Genomic DNA, 15,000 nt, shown 5'->3' with positions numbered 1-15,000 from the left:
TATTATTATTGTTGTTATTATTATTATTATTATTATTATTATTATTATTATTATTATTATTATTATTATTATTATTTAAGGCGGTGAGCTGCAGACTCGTTAGCACGCTGAGCGAAACGCTTTGCGGTATTTCGTCTGCCGCTACATTCTGAGTTCAAATTCCGCCGAGGTCGACTTTGCCTTTCATCCTTTCGGTGTTGATAAATTAAGTACCAGTCAAGTATTGGAGTAGACTGTCCCCCTCTCCCAGAAAATTCAAACTTTGTGCCTATAGTAGAAAGGTACAAGGCCTGAAGTTTTTGGTGAGCAGGAGCTAGTCGATTTCCATCAACACCGAAAGGGGGAAAAAGTAATAGTCAATCTTGGCAGGGGGGAGCGCACTCACCCCACATCACCTCACCCACGCACCCACCTCACACACATTTTATAGGAAATTTTCACTTACTTTACTGTATTGGGATGGTGTCAGACTGCAGTTGTGAAACCACTGATAGAATTCTTCAAACCAAACGTCCGGAAGACCCAATTTATTTTGGAAGCTCATCTTTTTGATTTTCTTCTCAAATGGCGGTACGGTGCGGACTTTTCTCTCTGTAATAAACAAAGTTACTTGATCGGCGGAGATGAGATCTTTGTCCAAGTTTTGTATCCAGTCCTCAACGCCAATAAACAAATAGGTTTGCTGGTTCTGTGAACTGAGATGTTTTGTCTGGTTCAAAATCGAAGTACCATCACGCAAGTTTGTCAACAACACGATCGCCCTGGTGGCTCGCTTCTTCGCCTGCGAAGTGAGCACGTTATCATCAGAAGCCTTGAGAATTTCTTCAATGCAGATCCCGTCTTTGGACGATTCCTCTTTAAACGTCTCTAACTGAGCTTTATGACTTTCGTCATCAGAATACATCACGGCAACGGGAGTTATTTGCTTCGTTTTCAAGACCCGAGATATCAAGACGACTTTCTCGAAGAGGGAGCCTTTGGTTCTGAACAAATACTTATACATCTTCAAATCGTCGAAGCGAATATCAGTCAAATCTGGACTGAGGTAAGACGTTTTGAAATACGGCAGAACACGTTGGGCTGCGATCGCATTGGCTTCGTGCATCGTGAAGAACGAGAATATATTGCTTTTGTTTAACATTAGGTTATCGTCATGGCATATCGTACCAAACGATAGCAGATTGTAAGTGTCTTGGTCAACGTGCAAAGAATGGCCACATGTATCAAGAGCCAGGCCGAGAATTTTTTGCTTTGGATTGGCTGCGTTCGCTCTTTCGATACTGTCAAAAAACGCAACCAAGTGTAGAGTGTCTTCAACGTTTATCTTGCCGCATTGAATGAGGTTCCTGCCGGCCGAGTGTACGTCAAATATTCCAACAATGATTGGTGTTGTGGCGTCAGAAATTTTGAAATCTGGGTACCGTGTGTAACGTTTAGCCTCTTTCTGGTAGATGAAACATTCCGAACAAGCTTCTATCGTTGTACAGGTCTTTTTCCAGGGAATTAAATCGTTTGAAGCGTCGGACAATGTTCCCAATACACTGGCAGAAGCAATCTGTGGAGACAGAGAGAGGAGAAAAAAATAAATTTTATAGACAGAAACTGAAAGAAGTCCGCCGTATATGTGTGTGTGTGTGTGTGTGTGTGTGTGCGTGTGTGTGTGTGTGTGTGTGTGTGTGTGCGTGCGTCAACCAGTGTTGGTGTGCTTATGTCCTAGTAACTTAGCGGTTCGGCAACAGAGACCCGATAAAATAAGTACCAGGCTTTAAATGCATATATATATATATATATATATATATGTGGTAAGTAGCTTGCTTACCAACCACATGGTTCCGGGTTCATTCCCACTGCGTGGCACCTTGGGCAAGTGTCTTCTATAGCCTCGGGCCGACCAAAGCCTTGTGAGTGGATTTGGTAGACGGAAACTGAAAGAAGCCCGTCGTATATATGTATGTGTGTGTGTATATGTTTGTGTTTGTCCCCCCAACATCGCTTGACAACCGATGCTGGTATGTTTACGTCCCCATAACTTAGCGGTTCGACAAAAGAGACTGATAGAATAAGTACTAGGCTTCCAAAGAATAAGTCCTGGGGTCGATTTGCTCGACTAAAAAGGCGGTGCTCCAGCATGGCCGCAGTCAAATGACCGAAACAAGTAAAAGAGTATATATATAAGTAATGGGGGTCGATTTATTCGTCTAAAAATTCTTCAAGGCGGCGCTCCAGCATGGTCACAGACTAATGATTGAAACAACTAAAAGACAAAAAATATTCAGGAAGGCTACAAAAGATCCTTTCTACTATATGCACAAGGCCTGAAATTTGGGGAGAAACGTGGGGGGTAGGGGTGGAGTCTAGTCGATTATATCGACCCTACTGCTTGGCTGATACATATTTTATCGATCTCCCAAAGAAAGAAAGCCAAAGTCGCCCTCGGTGGAATTTGAACCCAGAACGTAAAGACGGACGAAATGCTGTTAAGCATTTTGTCCGGCGTACACACAATTCTACCAGCTCGCAGCCTCATGAAGGCTCCCCGTGTTACATGGTTATAAATACAGGCGCAACTCAACTTACGTCGTTTCGGGTTACGCTTTTTTCGTTTTTAATTAATGGAAAAAAAAAAAAGACCTCGACTTCACTCGATTTATCCGACTTTAGATCGGCCTTAAAGGACATATTTAAAAGTATTTCTTCTTATTTAAATAACACCTAAAAACTGATATGTGTGATTATATACATCTGTGTTTTGCTTATATTTGTCACTCCATCTGCCACCAAATGCATACCAACATACATACCAACATACATACATACATACATACATACATACATACATACATACATTCAATAAAAAGGAATACTGGTGGAATGTACCAGTGAAGACCTCAATAAAATGTAAGCACAACAGACCTGATATAGTAATTTGGGAAACTGAGCACACCAGTTGTCAAGCGGTGATGGGGGAAGACAAACAGACAGAAAGACACACACACACATTCACATTTACACATACGACAGGCTTCTCTTCAGTTTCCGTCTACCAAATCTACTTACAAGGCCTTGGTTGGCTCGAGGCTTTAGTAGAAGACACTTGCCACCATAATGCTATGCAGTGGGATTGAACCCGGAATCATGTGGTTGGGAAGCAAGCTACTTACCACACAGCCACGCCTGCGCCTATCTACACACATACATTTCATTCCTGTGAATTTTCAGATGTGCTTCACGAAGACACAGCTTGGATTATAACCCCTTCTATTCACACATGCAAACATACACATGCCTACGCACATTCTGACATACATATCTATACGCAAAATCCATAAATAAAACAAAGATCTTTGCAAAGCCGGATGTATTATTGAGCTTCTTGAATCACTTACCTCTTTGTAACCGTAGTGTATTGGTGAAATATTTTGCACCTGAAAAAATTTGTAGCCCTTGTTTCCGTCTCCTTCCGGGTTGAATTTAAATACGACATCGGAGAATTCCTTAAACTGGACGTTCTTGATATTGTTGAACAGTTGATAATTTCTGTTGGCGGATTTAAAAGCACTACACACTCCCGTATAGTTTACACCACAGAGATCAATCAGCGTCTTGTCTATGCCCAGTGCCACCGCGAACACGCTGTTAACCACATTCAAAACGCTGTCATCTTGGGCGTATTTCTCAGACTTGGTCACCCTATTAAGTGAATTGCTACATTTGGTTCTTAGATTAGTTTTCGGCTTTGCCAGGTAACAGTCGAATAAACCTTCATAATATTCGGTGAACCACGGGTTGTCTCTCTCGTTGTCTGGAATCTTGGATTTGAGGTACTTATCGAATTCTTGGATGTCTATGCCGTCGACAGCTATAGTTACCGAACTAGCTGCAACGCTTTCAACGCCCTCTATAACATCGAGTCTCTGACCCCAAAGTCCTGCTGCGATGAATTTGTAATTATTTCGGATGACTATTGGTTCCCGTTTGAGGACTTTAAGTAATTCGCGGGCATAAAGAACTTCTGCAAAAATGACAACTGTATTTGCGAGCGGTTTATTCAACAGGGTTTTCATGACATTATTGGCGCTGTCAGCCACAGATATTCCTTGTTCTATGAACTGGATAGTTTGGGCCACACAGATTTTGTTTTCCAGCGCATATTCTCGAAATACTTCGGCACCCTTTGCGCCAAAACTGCCTGAAGAATGAACAATCTGGACATAAGGAATATTATAGTGCTTCAGAAAACTTACAATCGCCTTCGCTAGACGATCGTCTGTTGGTACCGTCCGAAGGAAATTCGGAAATTCATATTTGTCGTTCAGTTGTGTAGTCGTAGCCCCGTACCCAACGAGAGGTATTTGCATAGAGCGCAGTATTCGGTCCAAATAAATCGAAGAATCGCTCGTTCCACCGCCAATGTAGGCGTAGATGTCGGCGGGATTCAGATGTACGGTTTTTTTGGCGACCTTCATCATTCCATTGTTTAGGTTAGACACTAAGTTGGCTGCCATCACATCGTTGTCACAACTGTCCAGACCGACGCCTCCCAACTGGACACCCCTCAGTTTGTCTTGGAATATTCCTGCTTTTTTATTAACTTCTCCAATCGCGAAGTTAAAGGCTTCCAGGTTCTGAAAACCGTTGTAGAGTTTAATGTTTCCGCAGGAAAACAGGTTCGAGCCCTTGTGGTGGACATCGAAAACCCCTGGAAATAGAAAAAGAGAAGGGAAACAGAAAAAAGAATTTCATAAAAGCGGAGAGCAGAGAGGAGAGAGGGAAAGGGAGAGAAGAAAAAAAGTATGAGTGGGAGGGGGACGAGAAAAGAGGGAGGCGAGATGGAAGCGAGAGGAGGAGGAGGAGAGAAAGAAAGAAAGAGAAGAGGAAGTGGAGAGAGAAAGGGAGAGGGGGAAAATTATTTTTGTCCTTTCGGATTAGATTTGAATTTATGAATTTATGACAATTACAAATTTAAATTATGTGAAAGACGGTCGAATTTGTACGACATAAGGAAGGGACTAATTTCTACTATATATATATATATATATATATATATATATATATATATATATATATATATATATATATATATATATATATATAAATATATATATATATATATATATATATATATATATATATATATATATATATATATAGAGGGAGATAGATAGATAGATAGATAGATAGATAGATAGATAGATAGATAGATAGATAGATAGGTAGATAGATACACAGATAGGAAGGTAATTTGATAAGCATATATCTATATAATTTGCATATATAAAAAATACATACTATTGATTTGTCCGGAAAGTTCGTGCCGATTCTTAAAGGAAAGAAAAGGGTCAATAAATACTTGCCATTACATTTTTAATCAACCAAATATGAACCCTTTTGTTGCACTATGCGTCTCCATCTTTCCTTTAACTTGAAAATACCCTCTTCCCAGAATTGAGGTGGTTTCATGGCAAATAAGTCGAAAGGTAAGCTACTATATATCGGCACAAACTTTCCGGACAACCCAATATATATGTACGTAGCTGTATATAATGTACGTGTGTGTTTGTGTGTGTGTGTGTGTGTGTATGTGTGTGATAAATAATTAAATAAGTACGTACATATATATATATGTGTGTGTGTGTGTTTGTGTGTGTATGTGTGTATGTCTGTCTATCTATCTATCTATCTATCTATCTATCTATCTATCTATCTATCTATCTATCTATCTGTGTGTATGTATGTGTGTGTGTATATGTACGTTTGTCCTCCACCATCGCTTGACAGCCGGTGCAGGTGTGTTTATGTCCCCGCAAAAGGAAACCGACAGAACAAGTACTAGGGCTACAAGTCATCAAGGCAGTGCCCCAGCATGGCCGCAGCGTAATGACAGGAACAAACAATATAATATATATGTGTATGCTTGTATACACACACACACACATGCACATACACATACACATATATATGTGCACTCCCCATAAGCACACACATGTATGTTTACAAACATGTACACACACACACACACACACACACTTCCTCACACACACGCACACACACACACAGGCACACATACACATACACATACACACACGCACCTACATACACGCACCAACCATCGTTATTCCGAGTGGGGGGGGAGCCACTGTAGTATGAGGTATCGAGTAGGGGTGGGGGCGCTACGGTATGTAGCACGTGAAAACAAATAGAATTATACCTGCAATTACTATGTCCCCGGGGATGTAAGTGAAGTTAGCGTTCGGTTGGACACAGTTGTCACACTTCCCAGGACAAGAACTGACAACGGAACTGTAGAATCTGGTTACGTCATCCATTCGTAGATTAATTCCATTAAAAGTACCGACCTGCGAAAAAACAAAACAAGACAAAAAAATAAACATCGCATTTTAAAAACGTGTGCGTATTCTTAATACTTTACTGGAGTACTGAAATATGCAGATACGCTTCACGGGGAAACAGCTGGTATTATAACCCAATCTACATATACTATATATATTTAAACTTCTGTTCATCCTCTAATTCCTTATGTACTTTGTACTTCTATATGTAAACCATGTTGGCAAAATAACATAGTCTGCCATGGACACCTGTGCTTTGGTTCTTTCTTTCTTTTTCTTTTCTTCCTTTCTTTTGTCACTTTTGCTATGAATTAAATTAATGAATTCAACGGGATACACCGTCTGCAAGTAGTTGGGTTCAGCATATTATCCTCCATTTTCTAATTGTTACACAAATTCTGGGTAAAACCTCCACTTTTACCCGCTCCCATTAATTGCACCTAGTATAGCACTAGTGTAGCAATAATTGGGTACCCTCCCAGCAGTATACTGGATAGATACTATCCCTTAGTGGGTTGTACCCCCAACCCCTAACTCTCTCACGTTATATATATATATATATATATATATATATATATATATATATATATATATATATATATATATATATATATATATATATATATATATATTTAATAAATGGAGTAAAACGCACATGTTAACTGCATACTTTTTTTTCCAACATATGTTTCGAAGACTACAAATTATACCTTCCATAGGAATAGGTGATGTTGATAAGAATGTAATCTTCTCTTCAGGGAAATGCATGGGAACCAGCTTAAACGTAAGACATTTCAACCGATATTCGGTACTATTAACCGATAGAGGTACTATTGTATATATATATGTGTGTGTGTGTGTGTGTGTGTATGCATGCAAGTATGTATGTATGTATGTATGTATGTATATATGACCCGTTATTCCCTACACATTTTTTCTTTCCTTTTTTTTTTTCGTTTTCTCTCCATTTTTCCCCCTTTGGACACTTTCTGTCGAAGAGCATAGGCTCGAAACGTCAAAGACTTTTCCATTCTACTTGATTGTCAAAGTAATACACCTGCTTGTTGTTCCCTCACCTATTTTCGTCTCCTGTTTTCTGTAAGTTTGAACTATATAAATGTGTGTGTGTGTGTGTGTGTGTGTGTGTGTGTGTGTATGAATTAACATCTTACCTTCTGTTGAGCCCCCGCTTCGTCGTATCGCATGACGTCATATTCTCCGCTCCCTTCTCGGTTAACGAACTTGAACGCGGAAGACAAAGCGGAACTGTTGACTTTGGCTTTGTCCAGGTTTCTCAATAAATAATCCTGTTGACGCCCTTTCACGTAGAACTCATAACAGACGCTAGAGTAGCTCTGACCACACAGTTGCTGTAGTGTCGTATCGAGCGCCTGGACCGTTATGTAGACGGCATTGATTGTTGAACTGATGATGTTGTCCAGCGAAAAATTCGGTGATTGTGTGACTGGTGAGAATGGCATGGGACACTGCATGCCGAATTTGTAGTTCCCAGGCAGATCACACTCAAACATGTCCTGGTAATATTCTTCGAAGAAGCCATAAAGATTGTTAACGTCTGGCCGGAGTGAACTCATGTAGTTTAAATACGATGTTGTGTTGACTGAAATATCAAATGAAAACTAAAGATTTGAAAAGCAGTTAAATTTATGTGCCAGCATAACTAGGAGAGTAGAAATAATGATAAAATCTAATTAACATAAATTAGGACGTGAGAAGCTAAATGACAAATATTACAAATATTCAACCGGTGTTTATTATTTTATCTCTGCGTAACTTAGCAGTTCGACAAAAGAGATTGTACCAAAATTGATAGCCTCGTGTCAAAATTTGAAGCAATTGTATACGCACGCGCACACACGCGCACACACGCGCACACATACGCACGCACACACACACACACACACACACACACACTCTCCCTCTCTCTCTCTCTCTCTCACACATACACACACAAGTATATGCACTCATACGCATACATAAACACATGCATATGCAGACGTGCATACGCCCTTACATAAATGCTTATACATACGTACATACATACATAGACACATACATACACACATATATACATACAAGTATGTACACCTGCTTTGCACATGCACACATACACACACACGCACACATACACACACACGCACACATACATACATACATATATAGACACATGCATACTAAACACACACACGCACACATACATACATAATACACACACACATAGACACATGCATACTGAACACATACATACAGGTATGTACACATACTTTGCACATGCACACACACACACGTACACACACACACATACATACATACATACATACACACACACATAGACACTTGCATACATACATACACAAAAACATAAAACGTTCTTCTTACTTGTCGGTTTATTTCGAAATGTCAGCAGGTTTTTCACTTGTTTCGGATAGCTCAACGCAGAATCAGAGAGGACATCAGGTGTTATAAATACCAAATTCTCATCAGCTGGAATCTTCTTATTCTCCAGAAGTTCATTCATTTCTCTTTGAGTGACAAACAATACAGTAGGAGACATGGATTTTCTGAGGGACTGCATGATGTCGGCTGCAGACATACCTCTGGAAAATCTATACTTGGCAATAATGCAAATCCCTTCCAGTTCAGTCTTTGATTCAAGAACTTTCAAAGAGTTCTCACTGAGATCATCACCAGACAATACCACCTGTTTCGTAGAGAAACAAAGAAAAGTAGTGAATTCGTGTTATATGTACTACAGACACACACACACACATACATACATACATACATACATACATACATACATACATACATATATATATATATATATATATATATATATATATATATATATATATATATATATATATATATTCAAATGTCCAACGGGTAAGGACTGGCATCACGCTTGAAACTCGGAGTACCAAGAAATTTGAATCAAACTGTTGATCTCTCTCTCTCTCTCTCTCTCTCTCTCTCTCTCTCTCTCCCTCCCTATATATATATATATATATATATATATATATATATATATATATATAAAAGTAAAACATTCAAACACTGAGATTTGAAATCAGATGTCACTACTGTTCATATCATCTGTGTATAAATTTTAAAATTGATGATATCACCAGCAGTGACATAGGTGTCAGGAAGACACTCGTATATATATATATATATATATATATATATATATATATATATATATATATATATATATATATATATAGCAAATCTTTATATTTTCTGATCTTATCAAATTCATTTTGCTGAGATATTATGGTCACAGGGTATGCTCATGTCAATCAATAAACAGACTTTATTGTTTTGGTCTCTCACAACAATATCTGGTTTATTAGCATTGATGGTCCGGTCTGTACATACTGGGAAGTTCCAAAGAATCGTTACACTTTCTCACTCAGTCACAGCCTCAGAGTGGTGCTTGTTTCATTTGTCAGCAGTTTTGATCTTATAATGCCGACACATTATCCAATGTAGATATTGGCCAACTCTGTCATGTCTTGATTTATACTCTACTGGTGCTAAAACCTTACACCCAGAGGGATTAGGTGGTCCACTGTTTCAATCCCATTATTTCAGGCCTTTTTGCCTACAGTACAAAAGATTACTATTGTAGTTGCTGCTATTATTATTATTATTATTATTATTATTATTATTATTATTATTATTATTATTATTATTATTATCATTATTATTATCATCATCATCATCATCATTACTATTACTATTATTACTATTATTATTATTATTATTATTATTATTATCATTATTAAAATTCACTTACCTGAATAAAGTTGAAATTCATGGCGTCGCAAACTTTCGCGATCGCATACGCTATGACGTCTTCGCCGGGAACAGTACGGTAAAAAGTCGTGTAGACATTGGAGTTGATCAAAGCTTTGCTCGTTGCTGCCGGACTCAGCAGGGGTACTCCGAGTTTAGCAGCAAGCTTGCCCATTTGTTCCGCTGAGCCGCTGGTCTCCGTTAGCCAAGCGTAAATGTGGTTTGATTTAAATGTGTTCGATATCTGCTGAGCGCCAGAGTAAACGCCAGACATGAGACCAAACGCCTGGCGGCTAATCTTACAGCTGTCCAGGATCAATGATCCTAACGGGATTCCGTGAAGTGAGACGGGTGCTATGTTACTGTTCACTGTGGAGATGGCGTATTCCATGGCAGAAACGAACTGATAGCCATGCGTCCGGCCTATTTTTCCGCAATGTGTCAGACTGCCGGTTGTGAGGGCATTGTGAACGCCGAAAATAGCGCCTATCATGAGCTGGGCCTCGTTGTTTATATGGTTCTGATTATCAATTCGGTAACATTCGTAGCAGAACGAAGGACAGGTGGAGGCCAATGAGGTCGTCTTGGACAAGGTCAGCTGAGCGTTTTCACTGTCGTAGCTACCGATCTGTTGGGTAGATAAAACAAAATAATAATAATAATAATAATAATAATAATAATAATAATAATAATAATAATAATAATAATAATAATAATAATAATAATAAAGATAATATAAACGTATCTGTCAAGACCTACCAAAAACTGAGCAAATATAAAGATCTTGAAATAGAAATTAGCAAAATGTGGAATCTGAAGACGAAAACAATACCTATTGTCATAGGTGCCCTGGGAATGACAGCGAAACGGGCTGATTACTACCTAGCTCAGATACCAGGAAACCCCAAAATGGCTGAAGTTCAAAAGATAGTGCTCATGGGAACTGCCCATATCCTACGTAAAATACTGTCTATGTGATCTCAAATTTTAAAGCAAACACATAATTTTCTTATGGTTTCTTAAACATTCACTTGAACAAAACTGTACAAATCCAAATATATGGTACCCTAGGCATAACACCTACATGAACTTCTAACTTGTTATCTCTTGAGGTCTCTGGGTGAGACTTGGATCCAACTTGTACAAATGCAAAACAAAAGTCAAACATAAAATAATAATAATAATAATAATAATAATAATAATAATAATAATAATAATAATAATAAGAAGAAGAAGAAGAAGAAGAAGAAGAAGAAGAAGAATTGGAAGAAGAATTGGAAAAAGAATTGAAAGAAAAGAAAGAAAGAAAGAAAGAAAGAAAGAAAGAAAGAAAGAAGAAGAAGAAGAAGAAGAAGAAGAAGAAGAAGAAGAAGAAGAAGAAGAAGAAGAATTGGAAGAAGAATTGGAAGAAGAATTGGAAAAAGAATTGAAAGAAAAGAAAGAAAGAAAGAAAGAAAGAAAGAAGAAGAAGAAGAAGAAGAAAAAGAAGAAGAAGAAGAAGAAGAATTGAAGGCGCACTAAACAGCAACGTTTAAGATATAGCTCTGTCCATTTATATTTACTACGTTCGTGGATCGTCAAACAAACAAAGACCTTCGCTTCGGTCAGTGATTTGGATGAGAAATCCTCCTTATAAAACAATATGCGTAAAAACACCCCCCTCCCCTGTAGTGCACGTGTTTCCGTATTGCTATTTGCTATTTACGTATTAGAGCGGCAGTTCTTAGTGTGCTATGAGCGACGGTTTCGGTGCCTGTACTGATGAAGCGCAACAACACAGAAACACGTGTCCTACAATCAGACGCTGTCGTTCATAACCCAGCTCAGTGTGTTTTCACAATCTTTCATTAAAAGTCAGTGTCTTACCTTGGTATATCCTTTACTTCGAGTGAACTCGTTGATGTGAAAAGAGATGCTTCCCTCGCCGTTTCTCATAGTAAAAACTTGCTTGTTATCATCAAAAATGGTGATGTCTCGCATAATATTGAGTATCATGGCACCGGAATTATCATGTGTTGCTCTGAATGCTGGACAGACGCTGTCGTTCGCTCCACAGTAGTGCAATATGGTTCGGTTCAAGGCAGCCGCGACGACGTAGACGGCGTTGATTGTGCTGTAGACGGACCTTCCAATGGAGAATTTGGACGAAGATGTTAGAGCGTCATTTCCACATTCCTTCTGATAAGAACCTTTTGATCCGGCATTGAGGTAGCAATCGAATAGAGCTTGGTACCAAGCTGTGAGCACTTTGTCTGACTTGATATCTTGTTTGTCTAAATACTTCTTAAAAGAATCGGCTAATCCGTCGAACACAGTTAAAGTAATGCTGCCATCAGCTGTGTCTTCTTCCCCTTTGACTGCTTCTTCGGACACTCCCCAGCCATTGGTCCCAATCAACAAGAAATTATTTGAAACTTTCTGCCGTTTCATAGCTTTAAGAACACCATTGACGTCGGTGGGATCAGCTATGACAACAACCACACGAGCTTGAGAATTTCCTCTCAGACCCGACACGATTTCTTCGTAATTTCCCGATTCTATCACATGTACTGCCGTTGTACAAATCGACATAATTGTTGTCAGCCTCTGAAAGGAAGCCACGGCTTCCTCACGATCTGACACAACCTGGATATAAGTCCAGTTGTTTGTCTTCAGGATTTGACTGATGACTCCAAACTGCATCTGTTCGCTGGGAGACGTGCGACTGAAGTACGGGAACGACTGCCTTGATGACAGACTTGCCGCCGTTGCTTTGCTTTCTATCTGCGGGAATTTGAACTGTCCCAGGAGATTCGATGCAGTTATTGCTTGAGAATTCTCTAGTGATGTTATATAAGCCAGAACCGAATTGGGATCGATTAACCGGTTTGATTTTTTCTCTCGATACACTTGTCTTTCACCATGGAAACCAGCCAACAAATTTTCGATTAAACCAGAGTTTTCACAAATATCGCTGTACACGGCTCCAATAGAAATGCCGGGAAGTATTTGCGGGAAATGAGTTTTGATGTTTTCTATGGCATAGCGGAAAGCAATCATAGCCTGTATGTCTTCGAGATTAATGGAACCACAAGTGAAAGGAAGCTTCCCTTGATTATGTATTGAAAATATTCCTCCGATGAGGATATCTCCAGGAATGTGGAAAATATCGAGCTTCAGGCTAGGGGAGAGACAAATGGGGCATCCCTTAGCTGGACAAGTGGAAGTTACGTTTGTATTCAAAGGTAATTGTCTTCTGTAATCATAAAACACCAAAGGCTTCAAATTCCAAGAATTGACGAAATTTCCGACCTAAAGGAGGAAAGTCAAAGGAAAAGAAAATTCATTAAAATACATCGTAAATTAGGAAAGGAAATTCTTAACTTTTTTAATTTTGCATATTCTACCGGAAACCATTTGCTCTAGAGTTACTTTTGTGTGTATATATATATATATATATATATATATATATATATATATATATATATATATATATATATATATATATATATATATATATCCACAGCTAACGACCTACACTTTTTTCTGCAAAAGTAGGGGTAGTTTATCCTGTTCAAGCTATATTATTAGCATTATCCTGCGTCTGAGAATTTAAAATCACTTCTTTAACTTTCTAAGACATCTCAACGCTTCTAAAAGCAAACAAACGTTTGTTTGTTTACGTTCATCGTAATTTGAATTTCATATATATATATATATATATATATATATATATATATATATATATATATATAATTATTCGTTTATATTTATTTATTTTATCCTTTTTGGAATTTATTAATCAAATATATATATATATAAGACAGGACTTAAAATTAAGCAATAACATTGTTTAGAATCTACAAGATGAGCTCTAAATAATTATATAGATATCAAATGGATGATATTTCGTTTTTGCATCTGGCTTGCAAGATTCCTTATGTGAATTCGTGTGTTGAAACATATTCTGCTGTGTCAAGGGAGAGTCATTATTCCAATATTATTAACCCACACACTGGCTCAGTTCCACTCCCTTATTTATTATTCAATCGATTAAATATTCAAATAACTAATCAAACGTTTAATATGTTTTGTTTTTGTTTGTCAAAGCTCTTTTCTGGCTACTTTTCAATGACTATTAACTTAGTCCGTCATAAGGTCGCGATTAGTTAGTTGGACATATAACCTATTGGCTTATGATAAAGGAGTGGAATTGAAACAGTGCGTGTGTTAATAATATTGGCGTAATGACCCTCCTTAGACACAGCAAAATGGATGATAGTTTATCAGATAGAAGATAGTGCATGAGAGAAAAGATAGCTTATAGACTCAAATGTATTGTTTTATTCTACGTGCGAGATAATTCATTTATAGTCGCAATTAAAAGGAGCACTCCGTCAGTTACGACGACGAGGGTCCCAGCTGATACGATCAACGGAACAGCTTGCTCATGAAATTAACGTACAAGTGGCTGAGCACTCCACAGACATGCGTACCCCTTAACATAGTTCTCAGGGAGATTCAGCGTGACACAGAGTGTGACAAGGCCGGCCCTTTGAAACACAGTCACTACTCATTTTTGCCAGCTGAGTGGACTGGAGCAACGTGAAATAAAGTGTCTTGCTCAAGGACACAACGCGTCGCCGGGAATTGAACTCACGACCTTACAATCGCGAGCCGAATGCGCCTAACCACTAAGCCACGCGCCTTCACAGTCTCAATTAGTTTTATTTATGGAAAAGAACAGAAGAAACTTACCTCGACAAATTTTTTAATTCCATTTTCATCTCGATAATTCCATAAAAGGAATTCGGGGTTTTCAATATTTCCGTGAGAATCGAAACTGATT

At 38.4% G+C, this 15,000-nt stretch overlaps 1 protein-coding gene across 2 annotated transcripts in view; it reads right to left on the bottom strand.

Annotated features, from left to right (window-relative positions):
* LOC106877137 (uncharacterized) overlaps window positions 1–15,000 on the bottom strand; it is a 32,524-nt gene that overhangs the window by 8,965 nt on the left and 8,559 nt on the right. For both annotated transcript variants that reach the window (XR_016238262.1, XM_089341346.1), the window contains exons 6-13: window positions 14,910–15,000; window positions 12,039–13,463; window positions 10,174–10,800; window positions 8,751–9,072; window positions 7,523–7,971; window positions 6,209–6,356; window positions 3,387–4,699; window positions 446–1,555 (exon numbers count right to left, since the gene is read on the bottom strand). The exon at window positions 14,910–15,000 is cut by the window's right edge and continues 776 nt beyond it. Coding sequence is in view for 1 of the 2 variants with exons in the window: in XM_089341346.1 (XP_089197472.1) it covers window positions 446–1,555; window positions 3,387–4,699; window positions 6,209–6,356; window positions 7,523–7,971; window positions 8,751–9,072; window positions 10,174–10,800; window positions 12,039–13,463; window positions 14,910–15,000 (5,485 nt within the window). In the remaining variant the exon portion in view is untranslated. The remainder of the gene's footprint in view (window positions 1–445; window positions 1,556–3,386; window positions 4,700–6,208; window positions 6,357–7,522; window positions 7,972–8,750; window positions 9,073–10,173; window positions 10,801–12,038; window positions 13,464–14,909) is intronic.

This window comes from Octopus bimaculoides, chromosome 24, assembly GCF_046866305.1.
Source record: "Octopus bimaculoides isolate indiv1 chromosome 24, ASM4686630v1, whole genome shotgun sequence".
NCBI classification, from domain to species: domain Eukaryota; kingdom Metazoa; phylum Mollusca; class Cephalopoda; order Octopoda; family Octopodidae; genus Octopus; species Octopus bimaculoides.
This window is presented reverse-complemented; position numbering and strand designations above follow the sequence as displayed.